Genomic DNA, 12,955 nt, shown 5'->3' on the forward strand with positions numbered 1-12,955 from the left:
ATATGTATACCTGTGGCTGATATTTGCAGATGTATGGCAGAAACCAACACAATATTATAATTATCCTTCAATTAAAAATAAAGGGAAAAAACCTATTACAATAAACTATATAGTTCTGATAAAGAAACAGTGGCTGGGTATTTAACCTTGACTAGAGTTGGGGCAGGTATAATTGGCAGAGAAGTGCTGTCTTGAGGAAGTGATGTTTAAACTGGACCGAAGAGAAAGAATCAGGAGTATATATATATTTTTTAATCTGTGTTTTTGATATACTTTCATTGTAGGTTTATATAATTTAATCTTTATTTTTAAAAATTTTACAATTCTTTTTTTTTTAATATTGGAGGATAATTGCTTTACAATGTTGCATTGGTTTCTGCCATACCACAACACAAATCACCCATAAGGGGTATATTTCGACTGAGGCAGTGGCCTATATGAAGACCCACAGGTGAGAGGGAGGCATGGTGGAGCTGAGGCAGATTCAGATTCTTAGACAAGGGAAAAGGGATGGTGATGAGAAAGATGGCTGAAGTGAGTAAGCTGAAGTTACGTGACATCCAGCGCTCCCAGCTGGGAGTTGGACTTTGTTCCAAGGGTACTGAGAAGCTGCTGGAGTATTTGAAAGAGGAAATGAGTAGCACAGTGAGGTGTGTGTTTTGGAAAGAGAGCTTTGGGAGTGGTGTGAGGAATGGACTTTAGATGGCAAACCTAGAGACAGGAGACCAGCTTGAAGAGTTTTGGACTACTTCAGGTGAGAGATGATCGGATCTTGAGTTGCAGTGTGGGAATGGGAATGGAAATGGAGAAAAGCAAAAGAATTTGAAAAATATTTGCCATGAAAATCTGTAGTTTTACTGTTGTATTTTCAGTGGACTGAAGCATATTGAATGTCTCAAAATTATATTTTGAGTAAGATCTTTGCCCACAAGTTAAAAGTATTTTCATAATTTATATCTCCAAATGTAGTGTTTTATTTTCAGATACGATGTGTACTAGAAATGGGGGCAAAATAGTTTTTATAAATTTGATACTTTGAGAAAAAGTTTGGTTTTCTGTGAAATTTATTTCAGACGGTCTCAACGGCCAGTGAACTACGCAAACCAATTTACTGGATTGTAGCTGGTAAAGCCATTGATTATGAACAGATGCTGCTGCTGATGGCTAATGTGAAATGGGATGTAAAAGAAATTATGTCACAGCACAACATATATGTAGATACGCTGTTAAAGGCAAGTATTCTGGGAAACACCTTTGTTAAAGATGCTTATAGTATGGAACTATTCCTGTAATTGCAGTCACTCTAAAGTCGTGAGATTATGGTTTTTACCATATTCGAGCATTCTTGTGATGCTAAAGCTCCTGAGTTGGATTTGGATTTCCTTCCAAATTTTGTGTTCTTTTAGACCCAAGAATACTTCGTAGATTTTGTCTTTGCTCACAAGTTTCCCATTTTGAGTTTGATATGTGTCTTGGCTGCCTTTCATGTTACATGATCTCAATAGCCATGGCTGGAGCGACAAGAAGACCTTTCTATAGTTGTATTTATATTCATTGGCGAGAGGTTATACTCCTGGCTATTCTAGTTGGTTTTCCCCAGAAATCACGTTAATTTTGCTGTGTGTCATGCCAACACTGTTGTGTTTAATGACTTAAAGTTATACGTTTTCTGAAAAGAAGTGTAGTTTTGTTTTTTCATTTATGTATCAACAGATATTTATAAATCATCTGACATGTGTCGAACACTGATCTAGCTGCTAGCAATATAGTTAGTTGTGAATTAAGGAGCTTAATGTGCCATCAGGGTATTTATATGCTAGAGCAGGGACAACAGTAAAGAGATACATAATGTGTCAGGTGGTGACTAGTCTTGTGAAAGAATAACCAGCAGAAGAGGGATAGAGAGTGGCAGAGTGTGGGTTGGGGGAGGAATACCATATATTTCCTTGTGGTCAAAGAAGGACTCACAGTGGTAATGAGAGGCCTGAAGAAAGTGAGACAGTGAACCATGAGCATGTCTGAGGTGAGGAAAGAGCAACTGAGAAAATGAAAACAGCTTTCAGAAAAGTGTTGCTTTTCATATTTGTCAGTGAAAAGAAAAGTTGGCCCTTCCTGGCTCCCTATTTATATCATTTACACAAACATTCTTACCTGCTTCATCCAAGATGTAAATAATAGCCTAGAATATTTGAGAACCAGTCAACAAACCCAGAGATCAAAGCAGAGATAGCAGCCGGATTCATCTGGGGTGCCAACTCCCAGTGCATCTAGGACCTTTCTAGAGGGCTGGGTTGAGGACTTTGAGACTGTCCTCAGAGTCAAGGAACAAAGGGAGCCAAGATCAGTTAAAAGTGTCCAGGTGTTAGCACAAGATCTGCACATGCTTGATAGTTGCCACCCTGGAAGGACTTTGATTTCTCGAGCACCCGGGAGACTTTGGGAATTTTAATTTGGAATATAAAAGATACATGTAATTTATAATCACACTTTTTTGAACAGTTCTATTTTTGGAAAGTTGATTCTGTTTTTTATGACCTGCTAATTATAGTACTTGGGCTTCCTTAAGGTGGCTTAGCAGTAAAGAATCCACCTCTCAATGCAGGAGACTTGGGTTCCCTGGGTGGGAAGATCCCCTGGAGGAGGAAATTGGCAACCCACTCCAGGATTCTTACCTGGAGAATCCTATTTACAGAGGAGCCTGGTGGGCTATAGTCCATTGGGTTGCAAAGAGTTGGACACAACTTAGCACTAAACAACAATTACAGTACTTAAGGAGATGCAAGAAAAAAGAGACTTCTGCCCTCAGTGAATAGAGGGCAGAAAAGTAGAAAGAGGCTGCTGCTTCTAGTGAAAAGTGAAAGGGAAGTCACTCAGTCATGTCTGACTCTTTGCGACCCCATGGACTGCAGCCCACCAGGCTCCTCCATCCATGGGATTTTCCAGGCAAGAGTACTGGAGTGGGGTGCCATTGCCTGCTTGCTTCAATTAGTCTTAATTTCAAGAAATATTATAAGAAAGAGCCAGTGTTACTCAGATTATTAACCTGAACTCAAGTTTCAGCAGCTTAATACTTTCTCTCTTAAGGGAACTTTTATGTTGAATTTTGTTCTTTTTGTTACTTTCCCAAGTCCAAACCTTTAGGTAAAAGCAGTCTGCATTTGTTGTCCCAAATGGATCATAAGTAAAATGAAATAATTTTATTATTCATTTAACAATAAGCATTCTTGAAGATTGTATTTAGCAATGAGTAGAATGGCATTTTACACAATAAGCATATAAATTTATCTTTAAAATATTAATAAAATGTATTGAGACTTTTAAAATCTAAAGCAGCTTTTACTGTAGTGAAGCATAAATCTGGTAGCAAATACTACTGGTTCTGCTAGATTCATGAAATGAAAAAAGAGGAAGAGCAATTATTATTTACTTTGATTTTCAAAAGTAAGCTTAATGGATTGAAGACCCACTTCTTTCTCATAAATAATTAAAAGCTGTTAACTGTCAAAGAATAAATCATCAAAAAAAATTGTGATCTAGGAAGTAGCGAAGGATAACACAACCATCATGTAATAGTAGCTTCACTGGTGATGAACAGTTTAGATTTTTTTCCAACCTGTGTGTTATTTGAACACACTGTCAGTCTTGGCTTATTATGTATTGCATAGCTTCTTTATTGAGGAAACTAAAGAGAAAAATACTGTTGTAAGGACTGTTAAATTTATTTGAACTGTATTATCAAGAAAGAATCAACAGCATTTACTTTTGTTAATCAACATATTTAGATGATAATAGTCTCAAGAAATCAGATATATAAATTTATTGAAGGATGAGCCATCTGCTGTTTTCATGTTGTTGGAATTGTCTAAATTATATATGTTTTTATTTTTAGGAGAGTAGTACCATAAAAGGTACTGATGAGTAATAAAAATGTTCGGTTTTTCTAAAGGTAATGAGATAATATGAAGCTTTTTTGGTGCTGAAAATTTACAGCTATTATATGATTTGAATCTTTCAGTATGTAATCATTTATTGATACTTTAAAGGAATGTTTAGGAAAGAGAATAATTTATCAGACTGCTCTCTTAAGGATTACAGCTACAAATTGCATATAGTTTACTCTGAGTTGAAAGCTCATTAAAACATTTTTAAAAAATCTGGGTCTCTTGAAGATATTTTTAAAGACATATTAGTTATTAAGCCTTTTTAATCCATACTGACAGTCATAGAAAATTTGAGATGTAGAAACATTGGAATATTGTTTAATCAGTTAATGGCACTTACTTCCTTTGAGAGGAAATGTAGTGTACTCTATATTACAACATGATTAGTCAATTTCATATACTTCACAGTAAGTCCAAATTATCTTGGGCATTATCTCTTTTTGTTTTACTTGATTTCATTCTGAGTCTTTTAGTCTTTTTTTGCCTCTAAGATGGGAAAGCATTATAATTGAATTCACATATGGCTATGATTTTTCTTAGGAATTTGAGCAGTTTAACATGCGGTTGAATGAAGTTTCTAAGAGAGTTCGGATACCCTTGCCTGTGTCTAATATACTTTGGGAACATTGTATACGCCTCGCTAATAGAACTATTGTGGAAGGGTAAGTTTTCCATGAAAGCATATCTGATTCCTCAGTCATAATATATGAGTAACATTATGTATTATCACCAACAGATGCAGAGAACAGATAAGAGATACTGATAAATGGCAAACAGTCTCATAATAATTCAGAGACATTAAATCCTACTGTGTCCCTTTTTTTCTTTCTGATGACTTAGAATCAACTGGTCGGAGTGAGGAATGTAGCATCTAATGGTTATCTGAAAGTTAAACTATTATTATCAAATATAATTATGCTGATGATTATTATACATCCTGTTCATTGATTACTATTTGGCATTTATTGGACCAAGCCCTTCACAGGATTCTGTCACTAAATCCTAACATAAACTCTCTTTGATAGTGCTGTTCTCTGTTTTGTCAACAGAAAGATAGCCTCGCCTCAGAAAATCAAGGCTACAGAGGTTAAATAACTTGTCCAGGTTCACGCAGTCTTTGAAATGCAGAGAAGGCTTAATATCTCCTAATTTTCTCATGGCAAAATCAGTCCTCAAAACCACAATATCACTGCTTATAATATCATTATTATATCCTTGTAGACCATATAAATCTTTCATATGTTGAGTTTACAGATCAAAAGTAATTTTCCCACTTACTCAGAGGTCATGTTTATACTCTGTCCATAACATCGGGAACACAAGTAAGAATTAGTAACAGATTTAAAATATACCTGGAAGGCAAGCTTCTATTTCCAAGACCATTCACAGTGATCTAGAATGGCACATCAGTTGAATTTTCACACTGTCGTTCATCTGATTTCTCTTCAGTTCTTATTTGTTACAGAAAAGAATGTGTCAGAAAGTGGAAGGTGACAATGACAAGCTGACAGCAGCCTTGGCATTTTGTATTGAAGTCAGCAATGCTGTAAATCCCAAGATGTCTCTGTGTCAGCAGTCATGACTGGATTTTACTGTTAATAAATTTGTTCAATAGTAGAATAGTGACAGACAAATATTATATGTTTCAATATAAACACTATTTAAAAAAAGCTTTATCACTTTAAATAATATAAAATAGTCTTCTTGCAGATTTTCTTAGGGAAAGTACCTCATCTCCTCAGATTGAATTCTCCACATTTTGTGTGATTGAAGGAATGAGACTCTGACTTAATGAATAATAAAATTGTACTGTTAGGGTTAACAAATATATTCTTATTACTAGTCCACCTTAGAACATGCAGTTTTTTAGTAGTGTGGGGTCTCAGAAATAAGTCTATAAAAGTGTTTTATTATGAGAAATATGTATATACTTTCTATGCTTCTGTTTCTTAGGTTTGCTGAATGTTTATGGGAGAGTTATTTCATTTGTTTTCTTTGCATTGAGTAGTTATATTGAACAGTTTTATGAAGCTAAGATTACTGGGGAATATTCATAGCTTAATTTTATAAGTAATTCTTGGCAGCCAGATTAACTTGAATGTCAGTTTAACTTTCTTATAGATGAGTAGGTTAATTGATTTTGCAGAACTCTGGCCTGTAGAACAGCAAAGAATCTTAGAAGTTGCTTGATCTCTTGGCTTTGCAAATGAGAAAACTGAGACCCAGATAAGGAATATGATTGCTGAGTGACAGGGCCCAAACACAACACAGTCCTTCTGGCTCAACACTTCTGTCCTCTTTTACTTACAGCATCTCAGCAAATGTGGGTTAGAGGAAAGTTTAATAAGTGCCTGAAGGTTTCTTTTCCTAGCCATCCCATCCCTTGTGCTTTTTTATTATTGTGTATCTTAGATACGCCAACGTCAAGAAGTGTAGTAATGAGGGTCGTGCCTTGATGCAATTGGATTTTCAACAGTTTTTAATGAAACTTGAAAAGCTAACTGATATCAGACCCATTCCGGATAAAGAATTTGTGGAAACCTATATTAAAGCGTACTACCTAACTGAGAATGACATGGAACGCTGGATCAAAGAGCACAGGGTGAGAGCTGAGAAGCAGTTAATTAAATTTTTATTCTTCCTCTTTTGTGTTGTGCTTGTGTGGTATGTTAGATAATTCAAAATCATATGGGTGAAACAAACTTTTTTTTTTTTTTAGCATGAACTACTTAGGCCAGTTCTTTACCATATTCATATTGTGTGTGTGCAACACTCTTTGCCTCATCAGATCCTTTTGAGACTTTGTGAACTGTAACAGTAATTATCTGGAAAAACAGAGTCTGAACTTTAGCTGTGTTTGTCCTGCAACTGTGTTGTAGGAAAAGAGCTGAAATTGGTAACCTTCACGACAAATACAGGAACACTGAAATGATTGTCAAGCTAAAGTCTATATATAACTTTTAGAAAGCTGGAGTGGAGTGCCATTAGAATACTGGAGTGGATTGCCATTTCCTTCTCCAGAGGATCTTCTGACCGAGGGATTAAACCATGTCTTTTGCATCTCCTGCATTGGCAGCAGGTTCTTTACCACTGCCGCCACCCGGGATGGCATCACCAACTCGATGGACATGAATTTGAGCAAGCTTCAGGAGTTGGTGATGGACAGGGAAGCCTGGCGTGCTGCAGTCCATGGGCTCTCAAAGAGTCAGGCATGACTGAGCAGCTGAACTGAACTGAATTGATATACAATTTAAACCTTCTTGTAGCCATCAACAGTGATGTTCTGAACACACTGACATGTAGTAGTGATGACTGGATATTTGTTGTTTAGTTACTAAGTCGTGTCCAACTCTGTGACCCCATGGACTGTAGCCCACCAGGCTCTTCTGTCCATGGGATTCTCCAGGCAAGAATACTGGAGTGGGTTGCCATTTCCTTCTCCAGGGGATCTTCCCAACGCAGGGATCGAACCCACTTCTCTTGCATAGGCAAGCAGATTCTTTACCATTGAGCCACCAGTGAAGCCTAATGATTGAATATGCAAATATTTATTACCTAAATAGCTCAATTTAATTTCATCCTACATTAGATTTTACCTTAAGTATAGATAAAATTGTTTTTCTTTTGTGTGAGTATATAGATATGTAGAGAAAAATACTACATGTAATAAGTGTTATTTAAAATTCTGAATTTTTGACACAGTTCAATCAACATTTATCACCAGGGAATGCTCAATACAAGGAGCTTTTTGATATGATGGTTATATCATTTGTCTAGTTAGGCAGTATGTGAAGATGGATTTAATGAAAATATGGGAAGTGTTAAAATCTTCACTGAATCTTATTCCATCAATAACTCTAGCACTCACATGCTATAAACATCATAGGTAAAAGTTATGTAAGTGTTTATTTCATCTGACTGGATAAGGAAGTAAGGAATTGTTTATATTTATCAGGCACATCCTTTCTAGTTTCAACACTTTAGAAAAAGAAAATGAAGTTTAGTCTGGACCATTAACCTGAATTTTGTGTTAATGTTTCAGATCTCTGACAGTAGTTTCAGATCTCTGACATCTTTCAGTGGTTTTGATCAGTACACCAGAACTGAGAAATGTCAGCACTTTTCATCTCATTGACCTCTGTCATTTGAGGAACAAGATAGCTATATCAGATGCAGATCAACTGCTGAATGTGGCTAGAATCCATTTCATAACTTAAGCAATTAGCACTTTGGAGTTGGTATTGAGGAAGGGATTTGGGACAAGTAGTTGAGGAGAAGGCGATGGCATCCCACTCCAGGACTCTTGCCTGGAAAAGCCCATGGATGGAGGAGCCTGGTGGGCTGCAGTCCATGGAGTTGTGAAGAGTCGGACACGACTGAGAGACTTCACTTTCACTTTTCACTTTCATGCATTGGAGAAGGAAATGGCAGCCCACTCCAGTGTTCTTGCTTTGAGAATCCCAGGAACGGTGGAGCCTGGTGGGCTGCCATCTATGGGGTCGCACAGAGTCGGACACGACTGAATCGAGTTAGCAGCAGCAGCTGAGGAGAAAAAGCCCAACTCATAGAGATTCATTATTTGATGTAAGACAGATGCCCATTTTAGGGTTTCTTCTTTTGATACAGTGGACTAAAGTTTTTTATTGTTGTTGTTCAGTCTCTGAGTCGTGTTCAACTCTTTGTGACCCCATGAACTGCAGCACGCTAGATAGTCCTTCACTGTCTCCCAGAGTTTGCTCAGAGTCACGTCCATTGAGTCGGTGATGCCATCCAGCCGTCTCATCCTCTGTCGTCCCCTTCTCCTGCTACCTTAAATCTTTCCCAGCATCAGGGTCTTTTCCAATGAGTCAGTTCTTCACATCAGGTGGCCAAAGTGTTGGAGCTTCAGCTTCAGCATCAGTCCTTCCAGTGGGTATTCAGGACTGATTTCCTTTAGGATTGACTGGTGTGATCTCCTTGCAGTCCAAGGGACTCTCAAGAGTCCTCTCCAGCACCACAGTTTGAAAGCTTCAATTTTTTAGTGCTCAGCCTTCATTATGGTCCAACTCTCACATCCGTATGTGACTACTGGCAAAACCACAGCTTTGACCATACGGACTTTTGTCAGCAAAGTGATGTCTCTGCTTTTTAATATGCTGTCATAGCTTAGTGTTTCGGAAGAGTTTTATTCACTGATATCTGTAATACAGTGAAATTTTCCTTGCAGCAAGATTGTCCTGTTTTCTAGAGCTCTTTCCACAATGCCTGTATGGTGCCTGGATGGTACTTCCTAAGTGTTGAGTGATCACTTGAGAGAATTCACCAGGTGTTGATGGGTGCTCTCAGAGATCAGACACACACACTGAGCAGTTTGCTGAATTATTAGAATGAACTCTTCCCTGTATTTTGAAATTTTACTGTCTTTAATGTTGTCTCCAGTGAAGACATGTTCTTTTCTCGTTAGATAATAGAACACAGCTCTTTCCCTTGCTGAGCTCTTGGTCTTAATTCTCCAGAACCAAATCAAGATGCAGAACTTTCTGATGAGTCCTGTTCATCATGTGCATCCTGACAACTTATCTGAAAGCCAGGAACTTTGTACAGTTTGAACAGCAAAAAAATACTTAGATAGTTGAGTGTCAGGCAACATGGATTTGAACTGTACAGGTCCACTTACATGCGGTTTTCTTCAGTAGTGGATACCTACATTATCCTCAGTTGGTTAAATTCTTTAATATGGAGGGACATCGGAGGAGGAGGACCAACTATAAACTCGGTGCAAGTTTTCCACTGTGTGGAAAGCGCCCCTACTCCCCGAGCTGTTCACAGGTCAACTGTGGCTTCAATTTTACTTTCTAGCTACCATTAAGATACAAGGGTTTAAGAACCAATAATTTTCTGATCTTTGTTATTAACCTTATTCATTTGTTATGCCTCAGAAGAGTTATTCTGTGTTTGGAGATTTTTTTTCTTTTATCTAAAATGTGCAAAATGTGCAGTGCTAGAAGCTACTTACTTAGTAGCCCTTTATTATATGTATATAAATTTTTGAGATGTCAGCGTATTTTGATAACTCGATGACAAAGACCATCGCAGAAAGAAGCGTAGTGTGTGATCTTAAAAATATTAAGCATTAGCATGTTATGTGCCATGTGAAGGGCTTCCCTGGCTCAGCGGTAAAGAACCTGCCTGACAGTGCAGAGATGCAGGTTCATTCCCTGGTTCGGGAAGACACCCTGGAGAAGGAGATGGCAACCCACTCCAGTGTTCTTGCCTGGAGAATTCCATGGACGGCGGAGCCTGGTGGGCTACAGTCCATGGGGTCGCAAAGAGTCAGACACGACTAGTGACTGAGCATGAATGCATGCACGTGCCATAAAAAAAAGATGCTGGTGGTTCCTCTTTCAAATTCATGCTGTAGATGCTCTTATTCCCTTATTACAGTTCTGTAACCAGTTTGTTTTCCATGTCTCAATTATAATTTCCACTGCTTTTCACTGGTTGGTAGTGCTTAGTAATTACCCACTGAGTCCTGATTATCTATGTCTGTTCTTTTTCTGCATTGATCACACACATGTGTATCAGTGTACTAAATTTGAATCTTCTTTTTTTGAGCAGGAGTATTCAACAAAGCAGCTGACCAACCTGGTAAATGTTTGCCTGGGATCCCATATCAATAAGAAAGCAAGACAAAAACTTCTCTCAGCGATAGATGATATAGACAGACCCAAAAGATAATGAACACAGTTCTTTTTCCTCAGTGGTATTGATGGTCTCTCAGCGCACATGACATGAAAGCCAGTTTTTCATGCACTGCTGACAGCTGTCCTAAGAAAACTTTGTGCATGCTCTTTACAGCTGGAAAGTGGAAAACACTGAAGTTTACGTGGTGTTCGCAAATGATTTTTATATGCCGTGATCTCAGCTCTTCAATTTTTGGTCTCGTTTGTTGTATTCCTTCCTTGAAATGATATTGCCTCATCATAACTATTGTTACATGACTACAGTTATCCATTTTACTGAAGAATGTACTCTAAGTGTATGATCAGACGAAACAGTGACAGTACACTCACGGGCGGTTTCAGAGAATGAATTTATGTTGGTATTTTTCTACCCTCTAAAAATTTAGTTCTTAATAAGTGTAATATGAGAGGGTTAATGTGTAATGTCTCCTAATTATGAACACTGCATGACAATTGAAAAGTACACGTAAGCTAAATAGTTGAAGAATCAGTATGCTTTCTGTGTTTTTAAATGTCAGTATTTGTGTTAGGGTTAATGACACAGTGGTCATAAATGATGAAATTTAATAAATACTATAACATGATCAAATGAGACTGCATTTTGGTATTTTTTCATAGCAGACAGATTGGATACAGCTATAATGGAATTTCTTCTTTTTTTTTTTTTAAACCATGTTCTAATTTTAATGGTCTTTTTTCCTGAAATTGGTTTGAGAAGTAATTTCATTGGGTAAACCTCTTCAGTGCCTGAGTGGTGATTGTGGGACTTCCTTCTTCCCTCCCTCCCTTTTTTTCTTTTTTTTTTTCCTTTTTTTCTTTTTAAATAATGGATTTTTTTTTTTTCCTGTAAGCTTTGTTCTCTTTGAATTTAACTTTTGTCTTAGAACAGCAAAACCTGGCTTAGGTGATTCAAGGAAAGACTTGCCAGTTAGTCAGGCATAGGTGTAGGATCATATGTTCACCATTCTTAAGCATCGACTTTGTATCACAGATACAATGTCAGTTAGCCAGTGATAAGCTTTGGAACTAAGTTAGTTTTTAGTAACTGTGTACTGTTAACTCTGAAATCTTCTTTGAAGCTAAGGATCTTCTACCATCATAAATGACATAAAAGTCAATTGCCTGTGCACTCCTGCCAGCTGTCTGCTAAGAAATTTTTTGCATGTTCTTTCTGACTGGAGAGTAGAAGCAGCTTGTTGGTGTTGGTCCAGGATTACTCGACATGACCTGTAACATTGCCAGCTCCCAGAATCCTGAAGCGTCTCAAGAGAAAAGGGCCTTGTGTCCTGTGAGTCTTTGAGAGCTGAGTTGCTGAAGGGCACAGCGTGGCATGTGATCAACACAGAGGTGACAAAGGAGTGATTGCCACTCAGCGTTCGTTGGTCCCTGCAGATGCCTGTAACTGGCAGAAGATGGCACGAAACACAGAATATGTCGGCGTGAGGGGAGTTAGTGTGAATCTGTGTCATGCATTTTTCGTTTCCCATCTCTCACTTCCCTGTTCATTTGCTGTCAATTTAGTATTGACAGTAAATCTTCCCTCTCGTGAAAAGGTGTGAACCTGGTGCCATTCATACGTTGCACAATGATCTCCTTGTGGAACTAGACTGTGTACTTATAAGGTGGGTCCTGCAGGTAACCATTATCTATATGCAGCCGCTTGTAGAAAGCAAACATGAGATAAGCTTAGTCCTTGGTTTAAATGCCATATTCAGCTGGGCATGAAAAGAGCTAATCAGTCTCATTTCTCAATTGATTAGGCCCTGCTTACTTCTTAGTTTTCACACTGGTTTTCTTGCATTTCTACTTTGCTTCACTCTAGATTGTATGATGAGCAGTTATCTGCCTGGTAGGGTGTTTTCCTGGGTGATAACAGTAGATACAGGAGAATTATTTATCTTGTTGGATACAGCCGTATCAGTTGGAGAGTCCTTGTAGCTCACCTGTACTTTGCTTTCCTCATCTTCAAAATAAAAGTGCTACATCTTTTTTTGATAGTTTTTAAGAAAAATATTTTGTTTTTTCATTAAAAGCTTAATAAGTGTAAATGACTTTAAAATAAAATAATACGGTATTTGAATCTTTAAATTACTTTAAATTATAAAAGAGTTACCAGACATTTCTCAAGTATCGTGTTGTAATGATACTGAATTATAACCATATGACATTTTATGAAACTAATTTTTTTCTTGATATTTTAAAAACTTTGTATTTTGCATTGGGGTATAGCTGGTTAACAATGTTGAGACAGTTTCAGGTGAACAGCGAAGGCACTCAGCCATACACATACAT

At 37.6% G+C, this 12,955-nt stretch overlaps 1 protein-coding gene across 1 annotated transcript in view; it reads left to right on the forward strand.

Moving 5' to 3' along the window:
* VPS50 (VPS50 subunit of EARP/GARPII complex) overlaps positions 1-11,255 on the forward strand; it is a 135,000-nt gene extending 123,745 nt beyond the window's left edge. The window contains exons 25-28 of the mRNA XM_061413446.1: positions 1,074-1,232; positions 4,482-4,603; positions 6,354-6,543; positions 10,539-11,255. Of these exons, the coding sequence (XP_061269430.1) occupies positions 1,074-1,232; positions 4,482-4,603; positions 6,354-6,543; positions 10,539-10,658 (591 nt within the window). The 3' untranslated portion in view covers positions 10,659-11,255. The remainder of the gene's footprint in view (positions 1-1,073; positions 1,233-4,481; positions 4,604-6,353; positions 6,544-10,538) is intronic.
* Positions 11,256-12,955: the final 1,700 nt, after the last annotated feature.

Source organism: Bos javanicus, chromosome 4, assembly GCF_032452875.1.
Source record: "Bos javanicus breed banteng chromosome 4, ARS-OSU_banteng_1.0, whole genome shotgun sequence".
Taxonomy (NCBI): Eukaryota; Metazoa; Chordata; class Mammalia; order Artiodactyla; family Bovidae; genus Bos; species Bos javanicus.